The 16,965-nt window shown below is 38.8% G+C and overlaps 1 protein-coding gene across 2 annotated transcripts in view; it reads right to left on the bottom strand.

The window, feature by feature from the left end:
- Positions 1-505: 505 nt before the first annotated feature.
- zmynd11 (zinc finger, MYND-type containing 11) overlaps positions 506-16,965 on the bottom strand; it is a 55,148-nt gene continuing 38,688 nt past the window's right edge. For both annotated transcript variants that reach the window (XM_041803157.1, XM_041803158.1), the window contains 8 exons: positions 14,453-14,508; positions 14,222-14,299; positions 13,997-14,115; positions 12,389-12,704; positions 10,140-10,214; positions 8,712-8,990; positions 8,442-8,627; positions 506-5,673 (listed from right to left, as the gene is read on the bottom strand). In XM_041803157.1, coding sequence (XP_041659091.1) covers positions 5,551-5,673; positions 8,442-8,627; positions 8,712-8,990; positions 10,140-10,214; positions 12,389-12,704; positions 13,997-14,115; positions 14,222-14,299; positions 14,453-14,508 — 1,232 coding nt within the window. In that variant the 3' untranslated portion in view covers positions 506-5,550. The remainder of the gene's footprint in view (positions 5,674-8,441; positions 8,628-8,711; positions 8,991-10,139; positions 10,215-12,388; positions 12,705-13,996; positions 14,116-14,221; positions 14,300-14,452; positions 14,509-16,965) is intronic.

The following is a 16,965-nucleotide window of genomic DNA, read 5'->3' as shown; positions in this document are numbered from 1 at the left end:
TAATTATGACTTATGACAAGAATTTTCTTACTTTTAACATTTTTTTTGTTTTAATTTGGCAGAAAGGTGATTCCATATAGAGAAGAGCCAGGAGGCAAAGACTGAAAGTACTGAAGTAAAGTTTGATTTCCGTCTGGTTTTGGTCTTTTCACTCATGTGTGGAGAGAAGGGGAAAAACACCAGAATCTGCTTTAGAATGATGTTTATAAAATTCAACAATTCTTTCACATTTTTGCATTCTGCCTAAAGAGAAGAGGCAAACAAATTTAGAGCAAGTTTGGGGCAATATTGCCTACACACAACAAAAAGTAAACTAGAAAGCAATTATACTGATTAAATGTAAAACTAAGGCAAGAAACTATCAGTTAAGGAACTCTTGATGAAGAAAAAACTAGCAAGTAGCTACTTTTTAAATTGATAAATCCTGTAAAATAATAAGACAATGTTTCTTGGTTCTCTAAAATTTCAAAAATGTCTCTTGTTTCTGCTTTAATCCATTATAATCTCATAGTTTCAGATACAAAAAAAACTATTTGAAAATGTCAGGAAGTCTATAAGACACTTTTAACCTTGTTTGATTTGTTCTCTTTTTGTTCTGTTACACTCTGTACTGTCTGAAGGTGCAATTTTTGTTAAGTAAATCTGATTGGTTGGAAAATATCACATATTTGGTTGCAGTTTCTCATGAAAGAGCAGGTGGTGGATGCTGAGATTACACCACTGATAAAAACCACTGCATGCCTCACAAGAAAATCATGCTGATTTTTAACCTGATTTAAATGATCTGATCAGTGTTAATTTTGGCATCTATTTTTTTTTTTTTTATCTTAGTTTCAGATGAGACCGTTAGAGCCACTCTGATTTCACATCAAAATAGCTTTTGAACACCTGTATGCACCACAAATTTACCTGTTTGGATACTACCAGAGAATTAAACTAAAGATTCACAGTATTTAGTATGATAAATCCTGTTGTGTGGTGGGAACACTGAAGACAGCTGAGCATGCTTTCAATGGACTGTCACATGGAACAGAACAATAACCAATCAGGAAGCATGCCGACTAAGTGAGGAAGCACAACAAACTCAGCCATAAAAGTGAACTAAAGCAAAGGTAGATGGACGGCAGAAGTGGGGGAGCAACTTCTTGATCAGTGGTGACAACACGAGTGCTTAAACATCATGTCTTATATGAGAGTGGTTGTCAGCCCAGCCTTTAAAACCCACTACCACCTCTTTAATAACAGATCCTGCCCCTATTTCTTTCATTTCCCCAATCACAACCAAAGTTTTTAGAGTGCAGACTCTGGTCATAGTGTGCTGTGTTGGTAATCTTTTTGCACACTACACACTATGAAAACAAAATTTGTTAATCTGTCATTATATGTTGTCCAGTTGGGTCTCTAACGTTTCTAAATCATTTAAGATTTTAAACATCTTTTGGTGGGTTTAATCAGAGTGCAGTGCATGGCTTAAGACTTGGCAGCCAGGGAAGATAAATTACAAAAAGATGAAATCTTTACAAAATGTTTTAGGATGTTTTTTTCATTTATCTCTGTATTTGGCCTCCAAACATCTCTACCTGATAGATGTATTACTGTCTTCCAGTTAAAAAAAACAGGTGAAATAAATTGATTTCTTGTTTGCTAATAGCAAAAAACAAAGTATTTAATATAAAGTCAATACAGTAAACATGAAGTTTGAATTGTAGACCATCAACTAGAAATGTTAAAGGAAGGAAGGAAGTCCTGATTTGTCATTTAAAGCATAAAAACAGCCAGACATCTTTATGACTAACAGGATAAAAAAAGAAATAAAGTCCCGGTTCTCTCTTTACTTTAGGTGAATAAAAAGTTCTGCCCCTCTACGTGAGAATTTACGGTATTTTATTTGTCACATTTTCACAGATACACAAACTGATTAACAGCAATCTGTGTTAAAAAAATAAAGAAAAAAGCGATGCGTCTATACAGAGTAACTGGATTATTTTCCTCTGTTCAGTTAATCTTCATAACTGAGGAAACAGTCAAAGTTTAAAAGTGTCACACTTCCCAAAGAAAACAACAAACTGGCAATTTTATTGCCCATCTGAAACACACATAAAGGATTCCAAGCACCATATTTATACACGACACACACTCGACATCCAGCGCAAGGAAAACTCTAGAAAAGGTTGTTTGATCATTCACATTTGCATAATGGTTTATATTGGTCCATCCGTCGTCGTCACTGTTAATCAGACACTAGCCAACGTCTGGCCTCCTCGAGCTTCTTCTTTTTTTGTTTGTTTTTACCGTAATGAATGGAAAAGAGACGAACTATGAATCTATTGACATGCGGGGAGGAGGAGGAGGAGGATGAGAAAAATAAAAAACAAAAACAGGCACTGACCACCAACTACAGCAAAAGCAGTGAAAGTCTCAAAGCTAGTCACTTCAGGATAAAAAAAGAAAGATTTTTGAGTGTACAACACTATAAAAAATGACACTGACGACGCTCGGAAAAATATACATCATGTTTTAGCTTTAGGAGGGCGATGAGGGAGGGACGACTCACCAGGTCTTCTCAGGTAGGATTAAAGACTGCATATACGACATGGACGTAGCTACAGAGCTAATGCCTTAAACCTGCTAGCGGCCAGCAGGGGGCGACAGCAACAAAAGACATCTCATTATGGAAGTTCTTATTGGACTATTCAGATAGACTATTTAAAAAGATGGACAACACTTCAACTGCCCAAAACAGGAAGCCAATCATTTCTTCCCCTACTTGGCAGGCTGCAATGTAGCTCCACCCCCTCCATGCAAACAGATGGGATGCTTGGCAAGCTTCAAAATCAAAATAAACTAAAAATAAACTCTACTCTGACATGGTTTCTATCATTATAGCTAGTTCTTTTAATGATTGTTTATTTTCCAGTATTCACTGTTGAGAAGTTTAGTTTTACAAAGTTATTTCAAGCTAAAGAGGAAGTCCAACGACATGATTGACAGCTCTGCTGGCAAATACAACTCCTGCAGCGCTGTCAGTCATGTCGTTTTGGAGAAATGAAGGGGGAACTACTCATACTCCAAATTCAACAAAATGTTAGCTTTACAAGGGTATCTTGGCTTCACTTCTATCCAACTAATTGTAAAAGGAGGTATATCGTCCATCTCTATACAGTCAAACATTGTTATATTAGTGTGGAAGCCCTCAGTGAACATGCATGAACTCATTTTAATTGAGTTTTCAAGTGATACGCAGGGATTTGCAGTCATTTTCTCAATATCTAAACTATGACATCTTGGGATATCAGCTATTAACTTAAAATCTCAAAGAAGTAGCTCAGTGTCACTGGGGAAAGTACAGCTGTTCTCCCAAAATGATGAGAATAATAAACAAAGACAATATGTAGGAATTTGGATAGGTTCGCCTTGGTGTCTACCAAATGTTTTTAAGTGCAGCTGTACTGTTGTAAAGCAGACACAGTGCATTTACACCTTCTTATCGTAGGCAGTGAGCATTTGTTGGCAAACAGAGGGTAGCAAAGATGTTAAAAGAAGCCAAAGAACCATGCTGACTCACAAAATATGTGACATTGCCAGGTTTTGTTCTAATATGACTGCTAGTGTCTAGAGCCAGTTGTTGCCAACTGTTTCTTTCTGGAGTACATGTACGTGTATCGAACTGTCGTCATGATACCGATAGGCTGTGGATACATGGCTACATTAAAGAGGCTTATTTATAAAATGCTAGTTAAAATAGGTTTGTAAGCATTCAAACTTAAAAAGCCAGCTTCAAGACTTACAAGGAAAGAGAGATTCTTTGGCATAAGGTGGATTTATTAGTATGCAAACATTACACTTAACTTGGTATGGATGACTTTCTGCATATGGCAAAGCTGCCAAACGTGAGACAACACTGATAATAGAGCCTCACATTTCATCGCAATCTGTTCTGAATATTAAGGAGAGCCACATCCATTTCCTGCGAGGGGTGGAGTCAGACAGCTCATTAAAGTTTAAAGCCACAGAAACAGCTCGTTCTGAGCAGGGCTGAAACAGAGGGATGTTTAGACGTGCAAAAATCCAATACTGGAGAGTTTTTTTAGCAACAAACTTCACAGGCATGTTTTGGGGACCTCTGAGACCGATATAAACTTGTCTTAAAGGGGTAAAATATGTGACCTTTAAGCAACTATTTGAAAGTGGAGTAGTTAAATAATTTTGCTTTTAAATGATGCATGTCCACTTAAGGCCTCCGTACATTCTTGAATATTTCCGTAATGGTTTTGTTTGCTTTTAGCAGGTCCGCTGCCAATTGCCCATTTTTATTTCTGAAATTGTGGTAATAATAAAAGCAAAATACAAGATAAAACGGAAAAACCTAGAAGCTGCCACAATACCAACATCCATCAGGGTAGCGGTGAGGAAACGGGTGAGAAACCTCTTCCAGATACGGTCACATCTGGCACCACAAGATGCAGCAGCCAAAATGTCAAATGTGAGGCTTCAAGGCATTAGCACGAGTTACGCTCACTTCCTAGATACAGTCTATGATTAAGTTCAACAAAATGTCACATTTTTTGGCAATATTACAAGCATTTTGGGTTTTTAGAAAATGAAATGTGCAAAAAAGTGGAAAAACTGTCAAGTCAAGGAACCTCTCTCAGATCCAGCTCAGTCAAGATTGCTATACAATTCTCCAATTTGGAACAAATTACAAATTAATTTATATCCATCTCATAAAAATCACAGACTATTTTAAAGAAAAACACCCCGAAAATGTGCATACAATAACATCACATGGAAGATTTATTTAGTCGACGTTTTTTAAGGCCGACCTGTGACCCTGTTCCCAATAAGTGATGTGAGGATTATAAGATTTTAGGTAGAAATGATAAAAGGTGCCATCCACCATACAAAATAATATATTAACGTCTGTAAGCCATATTTGCTATCAACAAATTTACTTGTTTTTCTCCTTTAAATTCTCCATGGAAGCAGAGCTAGTTTAATGCTGCGATGGTTCTCATGTTGTGTTTTCATTTTTCTCTTTAAGATCGACCATGTGTTTTTGTTGCATTTACAGTAAGAAAAGTGATTTTTCTAAAAATTCAGGTAATAAAACGCTCATCAGTATTAATGCTTATCTGTTACTAAACACTTAAATAACATTCCTCTGACACGAGCTCAAAATTAGCACTTCAGTAAGGAAAAACAAAAAAAAGAAAGGAAAAAAAAAACCACACACACACAAAAAAATCACACCATTCGAGAAATGCTCCCGAGCAATCTGTTCACAATTCAGAGGAAAAATAAAATAAAAATATAGAAAGAAAGACCCAAAACATGGTTACATTAAATAAAGAGAAATAAAAACAAAAAAGGGGACAAACTGCTCTTTTCACGCAGAAAATATCGGGTCCACAAAGTGTTCAGGAAGGCAAGTAGAGAAGCGGGAGGGACGTGTGTGTGTTTATGTGTGTGTAATTGTGTGTTGTAGACACTGACTGACAGGAGGAGAGAGCCAATGGTGGGCTGTGTAAGGTGAGAGGGGGCGGGGCTTGTTCATCTCTTCCTGCGGCAGGTCCGTTTGTGGTCGGCGTGCCAGTGCTCCTGCTGACACTTGATGGAGCAGTATGAGGTGTTCCAGCAGCAGTGGTACATGGCCTCCTCCTCGCAGTTATAGCACTGGAAACGACAGACAGCTTACTACTCCAGCTATCAACACTTTACATTCAAACAGACATAAACATATACATAGTTCAGTTTTCTTCTAGTCCAACTGAAATCAAACTAGCTGGTGGACTTTGGAGGTACAGCAGATTGTGCAAGAAGTTGTATAAAAAAATAAAACCATCAGTAGATTATTAAAAACTTAAATCATGTTCTAAATGATCAGAAAATACTTGAATATGTGTTTATTTCTTAAATAGTCTGAGAACAAATAAAGAACAGGCAGAAATTTAACTGAAGTCACCTTTCCTAGTTATTTTGTCTGATATATACGTCCTTCAACAAGTATTGGAATGGTTGGCCCAATTCCTGTTTTTTTCTGTAGACTAAAAACATTTGGGTTTGACATCAAAAGATGAATATGAGACAACAGGTCAACATCTCAGCTTTTATTTCCAGATATTTACATCTGGATTGGATAAACAACTAAGGAGATAGGTTTATTTGTAACGCAACACCACGTTTTAAGGTGAGCAAAAGTATTGGAACAGAGAGACTTAAAATAAATTAAAGTGAATATGACTTCATATTTAGTTGGAAATCATTTTCTTGCAGTAACTGCATCAATCCTGTGATCCACTGACATCACCACACTTTTACGTTCTTCCTCTGATGCTTTTCCAGGCTTTCATTGCAGCCTGTTTCAGTTGTTGTTTGTTTTGGGGGGTTTCTCCCTTCAGTCTCCCCTTTAGCAGCTAAAATGCTCTATAGGGTTTAAGTCTTGAGATTGACTTGGCCAGGCTAAAACCTTCCACTTCTTGCCCCTGATGAACTCCTTTTTTGTTGAGGCAGTGTACTTCCGGTTATTATCTTCATATATCTTCTATAGCATCATGAAGGATCTCCTAATCAGTTTGGTTGCATTTTTCTTCACTAAAACTAATAAAAACTAAACTAAATGTCTGCAGAATAAAAGCCAAACTAAAGTAACAAACTAGCAGTAAAAACAAATTAAAACTAAACTGAAATTGAACACAGAAAGTGAAAACGACATATAAATAAAAACTGATATAAAAATTGCCAACTATTAGAACCTTGCGATTTCCTCATTCATGTAGACTCTTAACTGCACCCTAACTGGGCCATGCATGCTCCACAGTTATACCCAGCTGTGACACAGAACAGCATAAACATAAATGAAGCAGAGGGTCACCATGTTCCCCAAGTATCAACCCGCTTCAACAACGCAGTACTGGGATTTTATTATATTATAGACACATGTTCTAAAGCACAGGGTTAGGGTTACCTCCATTTTTCACATAGGACGACTGCGCCGTGCACCGAAGCACTGCGGGTTTGGTCCGACTGAAGGCGAGCAACCTCGCCCACTGAAAGTGAGTCTAGAGCACTGCGCTGAGGCGCGCAGCCCTTATCAGCAGGAAAAGATCATGGGAGAACTGCAAGTTCACGCAGGAATAGTATGTCAACAGCAGACGATTTTACCTTTTGTGGTTAATTTATCATCCTTTCTGGTATAAATCCATGATATTATTTCTTCTGCCATTGGGTGACTGCATTAGGAAGTTAAAGGGTTAAAGGATCTGTAGTTTTATGCAAAATTCTTTTGCTAAATATCCTTAAAAGTTAACTTTTCCTCATCAATGGTGCTGTTGTAGCTCTGTGACCCACTGACCTCTCGGTGAACCTTTGCTCTTGCTGTAGGATGAGACATAACGTTTATATAGTGATGATTTATGATAGGGAGTCGGTGCATTGTGTTTTATTTTGAAAGAACCGGATATTCTACGCTTGTAACTTCTTCTGGAGCTTTCTGATCGACGGGTATTGACGCAGCTTGGCAGCGACGAGTGCTAAAAATTGACCTGCAGCGTATCTCGAACGAAGCGGAGCGAAGTGTCGGTCCAGGCACGCGCTGCTGCCGGTCTGGAGCGCCGGCTGTGGAAATGCTCTGATAGACTAGAAAGGGAGCGACGTGCCAGACAGTACAATTTGCTGGCGGCTCGCGGCTCGCGGCGCGTTTGCCGTACGGGGAAATTGGAGGTTAGAACGCTCAAAATGGGTCGATAATGCAAAATTTGAACTGGGCATTTATCATCATAAGCTAGATGGATAATGTAGCTGAATCAAAATAAGTGCAGATTAGGAAGTGTGCAGAGATGGAGGGTTGCTCATGTTTTCACTGTTCATATCCTGCATCTACTCTGGGAACAGTGCAATCCTCACATCATGAAGCTGCTTCAAAAGCTTTGCTGTTTTTTCTCCACTCTTTTGTTGCATCATTGTTTACATTATTAACATAAAGATGTTATGATCCTGGTTACATAAATCAATTTGGCTGTTTTCTTAAATTTAGTCTAGTTGTCTGAACACGGTTAAAGTTTGCATTTCAGATTATTTGCCTGGGAACATCCTTACTGAAAACTGAGCTACTGGATAATCAAGAATGCCTTCTTAAGTGTCTGTCCACGTCTGCTTCTTCTGTTTAGACAATTGTGTGACATTACCATGATTTATAAGTTGTGGCGCAGAAAACTGTTACTGGGCACCTCTGCGACCTTTCACCCCAGTTGTTACCTGTTCGTTCTTGCTTCTAGCTGGACATCTGTCCCAAATGTGATCATATCTCCCCTAAAGCATTCATGACTTTTCTATTTTACAGAAATCTGGTTGATTAATGCGAACCTCCAGAATGAAAAACTTCCATAACTGTGCAGAGTCACAGAAACAAACCGTTACAGGGAGGGAACAAATCCAGGACTCACCCACTGCTTCTTCTTGGTTTGGGAGATGAGCTGCTTGTGTTGAGCCACCAGCTTCTTCACCTCCTCCACCAACTCCTCTTTACACTTCTCCTTCACCTGCTTACACTTCCTCTCCATCTCCGCCTGAGCTCCGGCCACCGCCTTATTCACCGCCTGACGCTTCTCCTCCTCCATCTCTGCACGGAGCTGAAACAGCACAGACACAAATCCTGTGTCAGCTCAAATTTTCCAGATTTAAGACAGTTATCGTCACCATCTTCCTGCTCTCACCTTCTCCAGAGCCTCTCTGACGACCCGCTCTGTCTCCCGTTTGTTGTCGGCCTTCATCATCTCCTTAACGTCGTTGAAGACCTTCGTGTATTTCTCGTGGCACATGTTCTGGCAGGCTCCGTCACTGTTGGTCTGAGTGCCGCGGTGCAGCGTGCGAGGCGACCCTCCGTTTGCCTTCTTGGTCTGCGTGGACACTGACAGTTTCTCGGGCTGCTGAGGGGCCGAGGACACCGGGATCTCCTGGCTGGAGCTGACTGCCTCCATCTCTGGCTCCGGGTCCTGGTGGAGGAGGGGAGACATTTTTTTACAAAACGATGTTTGGTACAAAAAAGGGGAGCAAAGTGACGACATTAGAGACCCTGTAAAGTGAAATCCAAAGTTTTTATCTTAACACCCTAGAAATGTTGAAATATTGTTGCTGTAAACATGTGAAAACACTGAGATCTACATGTGCCTGATTTCTGGATTTAGACTGTTAGAACAGTTTTCACCTCTTTCCTTGCTTGGTTTAATTTGGGTGGGGCTAATCTGTGAGCTCATGATGTCACGAGCCCTCAGTGGGGAATGACCCCGCCCCTCAAACACTACAATCTAAAATCACAGAGCAGTTCATCTCAGTCCAGTCTGTTTTTAGCTGGTGTCACTGCCTTTATTGAAAGTTAACAGTCAGTTAAATGCTGTTTTTTCTTTTCATTGTGAGGTAAATTTACCAAATCTGTCAGCTTCAGTGGTCTATGGATCACTGAAAGTATTATAACAGAGATTTGAGCCAGAAAACTGACTTTGTCTCTGACACAGAGCCAGGCAGCTTTGCTATGATCATACGGTCAACATTTAGGGTGTACTCACTCTAGGCCATCCATACCGTGCCTGGGCCCGTTTCAGCCTAGAGTCTGGTACATTTGGCCAGTGTGAGTGCAATCGTTCCGTGCTACCGAATATTTTGGTATAAAATGACAAATGAGAACAAAACATCTAGAAATTTTTGTTGTAAACTGTTTTAAGGGCTTTAATGGTTGTGCCTTTCACCTATAGGAAAATAACCACTCTCAATATTTATCTATCAACCTTTATCATTTTGTAATCATTGTTTCCTCTGACAGTTTAGAAGAAGACCGGGTTGTTCTATTGTTTACAAAGACTAAACCACAATGAGCAAAGCACTTATCTTCATTCCATAAAGTTATAATAGCAATCAACATCATCAACATTAACCTAAAACTTCATCTTCAGCAAAGACATAAAAAAGAGAATTATGATTGCAGAGTGTCAGGTTTTAACTTCAGCACTGAGGCTCCTTCACCTCTTTAATATCCTCCCAAATCATCCTGACATGATCGTGTTCAGCAGTAGAAAAAAAGCAGCCAGCTCACATTCTTAGATTGCCATAGAACAAAACAACCTGTTTTCTAAACATTGATTACTTACGCTGGCTTCTTCTTTGGGCTCGACCATTTGAGATCGACGGCTTTTCTTCGCCTTGGGCTCCTGGCTGCCTTTGAGCTGCAGAAAGACAAAAAGAACAAAAATATGAGTGAGAAAACCTTTAAGAAAGTGTGAAGAATCTTCCTGTTCTTTTTTTATCAAGAGAAAACTCCCTAGATTATTAAGAAGGAACCTAGACCCTAAAAAGCTTAAGAAAAAAAATGATTAAAGAAACCAAGGCACTAGTGTTTAAAAACAAGTTTTAGAGGTGTTATTATACCAGCATATTCTTTAAGCAAAGCATAGTTAAAAATGTGGAATTAAAGCATTTTGACATCCAGCCTGCTACAGGAAGTTACAGAACAGGTATGTAGATTAACAGCTACCTGCATGTCTGTTGTTACGGTTCAAAGTCAAAGACATGAGAAAATATAGGGACGGGGAAGCCGTAAAAACAATTCTAATAGAGTCTAATAGAGTGATTTGGTCAGGGCTTTTGAGTGAAGTAATTCTTAGATTATTTTTAAAGGCTTTATATTTGCAGAATGCTGAAAAACCCTTAACCCCAAACTGCACCCACTTCTGCATCAGCGCTGTATGAATGAGAACAGATCGGCTGACACTGATGATACACAGCAGCCTCTGCCATCAGTGTCTGCATGTGGACTGAATGTAAGGAGAAAGGGTGATTGTGACCTTTGGTTTGAGTAATCAGACAATTAGTAAAAAGCAAGCTCAAGTCCAGTTATCATTTGCATCAGGGGTGTCAAACTCAATCAAAGCATGGGCCGGATTCTGGATTCAGGACAAAGCTGAGGGCCTAACAGCATAATCTTTTTAACCAGAAACTGTCAACCTTATTTCACCGGTAATAAAATATGAAAAATCTTAGCACTGATGATAAATGATTTTGACATTTAAAAAGTTAAAAAGATAAGTTTAAAGGCTCACAATCTGAGAAAAGTCAATTTATTAGTTCAAAAAGATCAAAACATGAACAAACATGAACAATAATGTTTTTTTAATGGCAAATATATTAGAAAGAAGTCAAAATAATGAGTTTAAAAGTTCAAAATATGAATAAAATTTGTCATGAAATTAAAAATCAAAATATGATTCAAATTTTGAATTGTGAGTCTTAAAATCAAACAATGGGATAATGACGTCAAAGTTTGGAGTTGAAAATATTAGATAAAATACAAAATAATTGGTTAACAAGGTCAAAATATTACTTAAAAATCAGAATTATGAATCTTAAAGCTCAAAATATTATATAAGAAGTCAAAATTATGAGTTGAAATGCTCAAAGTATGAAATAAAAAGGAAAAATCCTAAGGTTGAGTCCTAATAATAAGATGCTAAATTGAAAATTTGAAATTTAAACACAAATGAATTTCTTTTCCCACACTTCTGACTTCTTATCTAAATATTTTTACTCCTTAATTTTCAGATTTTGTGACTTAACAAGGATATCTTGAATCATCAAGGATAAGTTCACATTTTTATACCTGAGGAAATCTGCAGACCTCAGACTGATGGGCCAGTTAGAACAGAAATATGAGATCTTCCCGAGGGCCGGATTTAACTGTTCCACGGGCCGGATTTGGCCCCCGGGCCTTGAGTTTGACACCTATGATTTACATGACACTTCTTGTGCCAACTTATTCAGCACAGTTTCTTTAAATCAGACACTCACAAACTTCGGACTTTTAAACTTTCATGACATTTGATGGACTTTTGTGGTAATCTTCTTCAGCTGTACTATTATCTGGCATGAACTTTCCTTCAGGATCATGAAGCTTACTCTCAATTTATGACAACACACATACACAGAAGGGTTTACCTTGTAAAAGAAAAATAGTGCATCCACTGTTTTTTGCTCACTGTGAAATCACTTCTTCATGTATAATACACCGTGTTCTCATAAGCTATAAAACCTTTGCAAAACTGAAGTTGTGCAGGTTATGCTACATCCATTGTGGTTTTATCAGAGTTTATTCTAAGCATGATAGGGTGAACATTGCACCTATGAGAGGCTGGACTATAAATGTGCAATTGAGCCACCAGATGTCACCATTTCCCACATTTATCCCACAGGAACTGAGTTGTTCACCTGAAGTTAACCTGATGATTGTTTACAAACTGACTTATCTTTCTACAGTGCTGTATTAATTTGGTTTGAATAAACTGCATGTGTGGTCCAATGTTAAGAAACACAGGAACGGCCCTTTAACTGGCCAGGCGTCACTTACATGTCGGACCTGCTCGTTGCTGGTGGAGGAGATGCTGGACTCGGCTTCATCCGTCCGCTCCAGCCTCTCCGTCCTCCCGCTGCCCTCCTGCTGCTGCGGCCGCTGGCTCTGACTCTGGCTTTGACTCTGACTCTGGCTCTGCTGGTGTGGCATGGTGCTCTCCTCCATCTTTGTTTTCCAGAACCGTCCCTCTCTCAGAAAGCGCTGGTAGACCTCCAGCTCCTCGCACGCCTTCTTCCAGCCATTGCTGCGCTTCACCTGCAGCTGCTGGACGCTGACGCTGATGTCCTGGATGTTGTCTGAGGGGATCCACGCCCTGCAGAAGACAAAAAGCACTCAAGGTTTACTAAGGCTCAGTTTATTCTAGTGAGTCATAGTGAGTTTCAGAATACTCCACTTTTAAAATGCATGGACCTTTACATCCTGAGAGCTTTTGTATGGAAAGTATTTTTAGTTTTTCCCACTTATTTGGGATAAGAATGACCTGATAGGTTTAAAACTCAGTCTAGTCTTTGAACAGGAATTAGTCTGACCAAAAATTACGTCTGAAAACCTCTTGAAGGCCCCGTTTCTGTAGAAAATACAGTACTGGAAAGTTTTTCTAATAATGTTTTGGCTTTAAGTTGGCCAGTTGGTCAGTTATTGGGGGTCTTCAGACAGTCAGAACTGGTGTCAGTCATTGAGAAAGCTATGGTGGAGTCATTTTTTTTTTTTATTTAGATGATTGCTTACAAGAAGCACAATTTCCTCTATAAGTTCTGAAGTTTTTGGAAATACTCCATTCCAAAATCCACAGAAAGAAATCCCTAAAATTTCTAAGAAATTTCCTCAAATTTGGCAGAATATTTTTAAACATATTTTTTCTAAGAAATCCATAAAAAGTACCCCAAAATTTCTTCAGATATTCCCCAAATGTTTCAGTGAACATGTATCATAAATTCTAATATAAATGTTCCTAAAAAGGCCATGTTATTTTCAAACAAATTCCCAAAATGTCAAAGCAAATTCCCCCGAGAATTTCATAGAAAATCTCCCAAAACTCCATGCAATTGAAGGCAAATGCCCCCAAACCATCAGGCAAATTCCCTTAAATTACCATATTTCTTGAAAACTTCAAAAGACAACCCCCTCAATCAAATTTCCAGTCAAATTTCCTAAATTTACAAATACCTTTATCAACTTGCCTTTAAAACGCATGCAAAATTTTCAATGAAATTTTCCCAAACATTAAAACAAATTTCCTAGGTTACAATGAAAGTGCCTAAAAATATAAAAATCAAATTTCCCCCAAACGCTCCAGAGGACACAAACACAACCCCAAACTGTGCATGAAAATCCTTAAAAATATCCAAATGAATTTCCTCAACCGTACATAAAATATGCCAGAAATTTCATTTCAATTTATCCCAGCATTTTAAGCTAACTGTTTACACTTTAACAGGCATTTCAGACCTTTATCTCAAAAACTCTAACTACTATGTTGTAAAAAACAATGTCCTCATACGGACATGCACGGTCTTAGGAGGTTAGAGATGCAGTCAGTAGGATTTCAGCCCTCAAACATCTAAATAATTTTAAAACGTAGTAATGTCAGCCAGCTGTGCTCACCTCTGATGCTGGTGTCCGAAGAAGCGTACGTCCACCTGGTTGTCCTCCCTCTGAAGGACTTTAGCCGGCCAATAACCGAATCCCTTCATCTTGGCCCACACCAAATCATGGCTGGGGCTCTGCAGAAAGCACACACAGAAACAATTTAACACGACACGAGCCAGTGGAAATCTGCTCGCAGCAGATTCATTAAAATGACTGCTAAGAAAGTTCGGTTGTACTCACACACGGGTAACAGAACCAGTTGTCTGGCCGGGCGTTTGACAGGTAGAAACAGTTCTTACACAACAACAGCTCATTTAACTAAAACCACAGAGAGAGGGAGAAGAAAGAAAGACGTTAATGCACAAGTTTTTGAACAGTTTTAGCTAGAGAAGGAAGCAAAAGTTCACAAACTAAACAGTAAAATGACGCTCGAAATGAGAGCTAAAATGTGGAAAATTAAATAAGCAGTACCTCGTGGCATGTGTCACTGAAGAGCAACCGTGCAATCTCTGCCTGGTCACTTTGAACTGCAACAAACAAAATCATGACTTTAATCCAGACAGTTCTGCTTCTTCATAACATCCCGTTTGAATCTTAGTTCGTTGCAAATAGCTACACATCTGATCCAAGTAAGGGTGGGCGATACGGGAAGAATATATCACGATTATTTTCATGGCCAGATCACAATCTTGATTTTATCACCTTATTTTCATTCCATTTTTGAGACAAATTTTAATCTTTATGACCAGAAAAAAACAAACCTTTTCTCTACACGATTTTGTCAAACGCACAAATACTGTGTCCACTAGTCAGTGTTTTTTCCTCTACAACAACCTGCTGGGCGATGCATGAAATATTGAAAAATTTGCCATTTCAAAAGTTGGCACCATCAGGTAACGGAGTCTGGAGGTCCTTCTTCCAGAATATTTAAGGACCAAACATTTATTTTCCTGCATTCTGATCTATTTATAGAACCAGTTTCTGCATTTTCTGCACCACTTAAAAATTATGATTTTTGTTTTCTCTTCTGTGTTTTTAAATCTACTTTAGTGTTTATCAGACACATTTTAACACCTTGATTTTTTTTTTTTTTTTTTTTTTTTTAGGTTTAGTTTTGGGCTTTTTGTGCCTTTATTCAACAGAGGAGGACAGTGGATAGAGTAGGAAACAGGTGAGAGTGGGGAGAGACATGTGACAAAAGGCCACAGGCCGGATTCGAACCCGGGCCAGCCCTCAGGCCGTCACATTGGAGCAAATCTGGCCCTGGACTCGATATGAGTTGGACACCCCTGTTATAAAGTCTCATTTGTGATCCTGTTGTCCTGATGTTTACCTGTCAGGTAGAAAGGCTTGTAAATAACTCTGGAAAACAATGGAAAGCAAAACATTGTTGGCTGTTAAAACAACAGCCTCTGCCACTCTTTCCTCCACTGACCGCGGTGTGGATCTCTTCCCTGTTCGAACTTCAACAGACGGTTTAGGGCGCTGTATTCTGAGCTCATCAAAAATGTTCAGGAACTCTGTGCAGATTGTGAAATTAATGTTTTTTTGTGCACTAATGGATTAGAAAACCAAGACATGAGACAGTAAGAAATCTGAAGGACTAAATCCTAAGTTTTAGTTTCATTTGCAGCCATGAATCACAGCTGCTTTGGAAAGCAGAAAGGGGTTGAGGGAGACAAGAGCTAGAAGTAATAGAGCCAATTCTGCGATAAAACAGCTTTGGCAGATGGCCGATACAGTTTATTCCTTCAAGATCTGGGATTGTCCTATCGCACATCTATAAATCAAAGTAAAAATTTCTAACCAGAGATATGATTAATATTTACCAGGAACACAACACACCCATATACAAGTAGTCTGTGTATAGTTAATATGTAGTTTTTTGGTGGCTACAACCCGCACAACCTGCACAACCTGCACGTAAACACAAACATCTACATCCTGGCTTCCTGATAGGCTCTATATCTGACTGGTTTGTCAACTGTGTGCATTTTCAAAAATCAAGAACTTTATTTGTCCCCAATAGGGGCGATTCAGTGTGCAAAAATATGGGGAGCAAAAGAAACATACAAGCCACATAAAACAAGAGTACATAAAAACATGTAACAGCACAGTTTGACATATTTAAGCACAAAGTAATGTAAAATGAGACAAATTTAAAATCCAAAAGGGAAATTGATCAATTAATTTATCTCACTGGCCGTCACAAAGCGCAAAAGTGCAAAGACCATCTCTTACTACTGGAGTTAAGAAGAGATGGCAGCAGGAATACAGGAGTGTTTGTATCTGTTTGGTTTTGATCGGTGGAAGTCTGAGAAGGGAACCTGGTAGAGGAAGCTCAAATTGATGATTAATGGATGCGAGCTGTCTGACAAGATAGACTTGCCAATGTTGAACACCCTTTTGTTGTACAAATCCCGAAGAGGTTCCTGAGTCACACCAATTATTTTACTGCAGACTCTAACTACTCTCGAAAGGACATTTTTGTTTTTAATGTTTAGGGATTGAAACAAACAGATAAAAGAAAAGGTGAGCACTGGATCAGAACAATAAAATATATTTAACAAGGACCTGTCAACCTGGAACTTAGCAAGCTTTCTGAGACAGAAGAGGCGCTGCTGGCTTTTCTTATTCACTGCGTTAGTCCAAAGTGCAGCGATTGGTGGAGCCAGCAGTGGAGAGCAGCACCGTATGTGCGTGAATGTCTGAGCTCTGTAACAAACTATGAAATGGCAAGAATATAAGGCATTGTGAAGTTGATATAAATGTGCAAAGATGTAACAATCGCAGATGGAGCTTTGCCATGGAACTGTGGTGGCAATGCATGGTGAACATTATTCAGTGAGATGTTATAAACTAAACTATGCCTTTGGATTTATTATCATTTATACTTCTCAGAAGGGGGTTAAAAATACTGGAATAACAATGAAAGTGAAAAAATATGACTTTCTGCTTTTCTGCTGTGAAGTTGTCAAAATTAG

This window comes from Cheilinus undulatus, linkage group 13 (assembly GCF_018320785.1).
Source record: "Cheilinus undulatus linkage group 13, ASM1832078v1, whole genome shotgun sequence".
NCBI lineage: Eukaryota > Metazoa > Chordata > Actinopteri > Labriformes > Labridae > Cheilinus > Cheilinus undulatus.
Note: the sequence above shows the minus strand (reverse complement) of the source record. Positions and strands in the feature narration are given on the sequence as shown.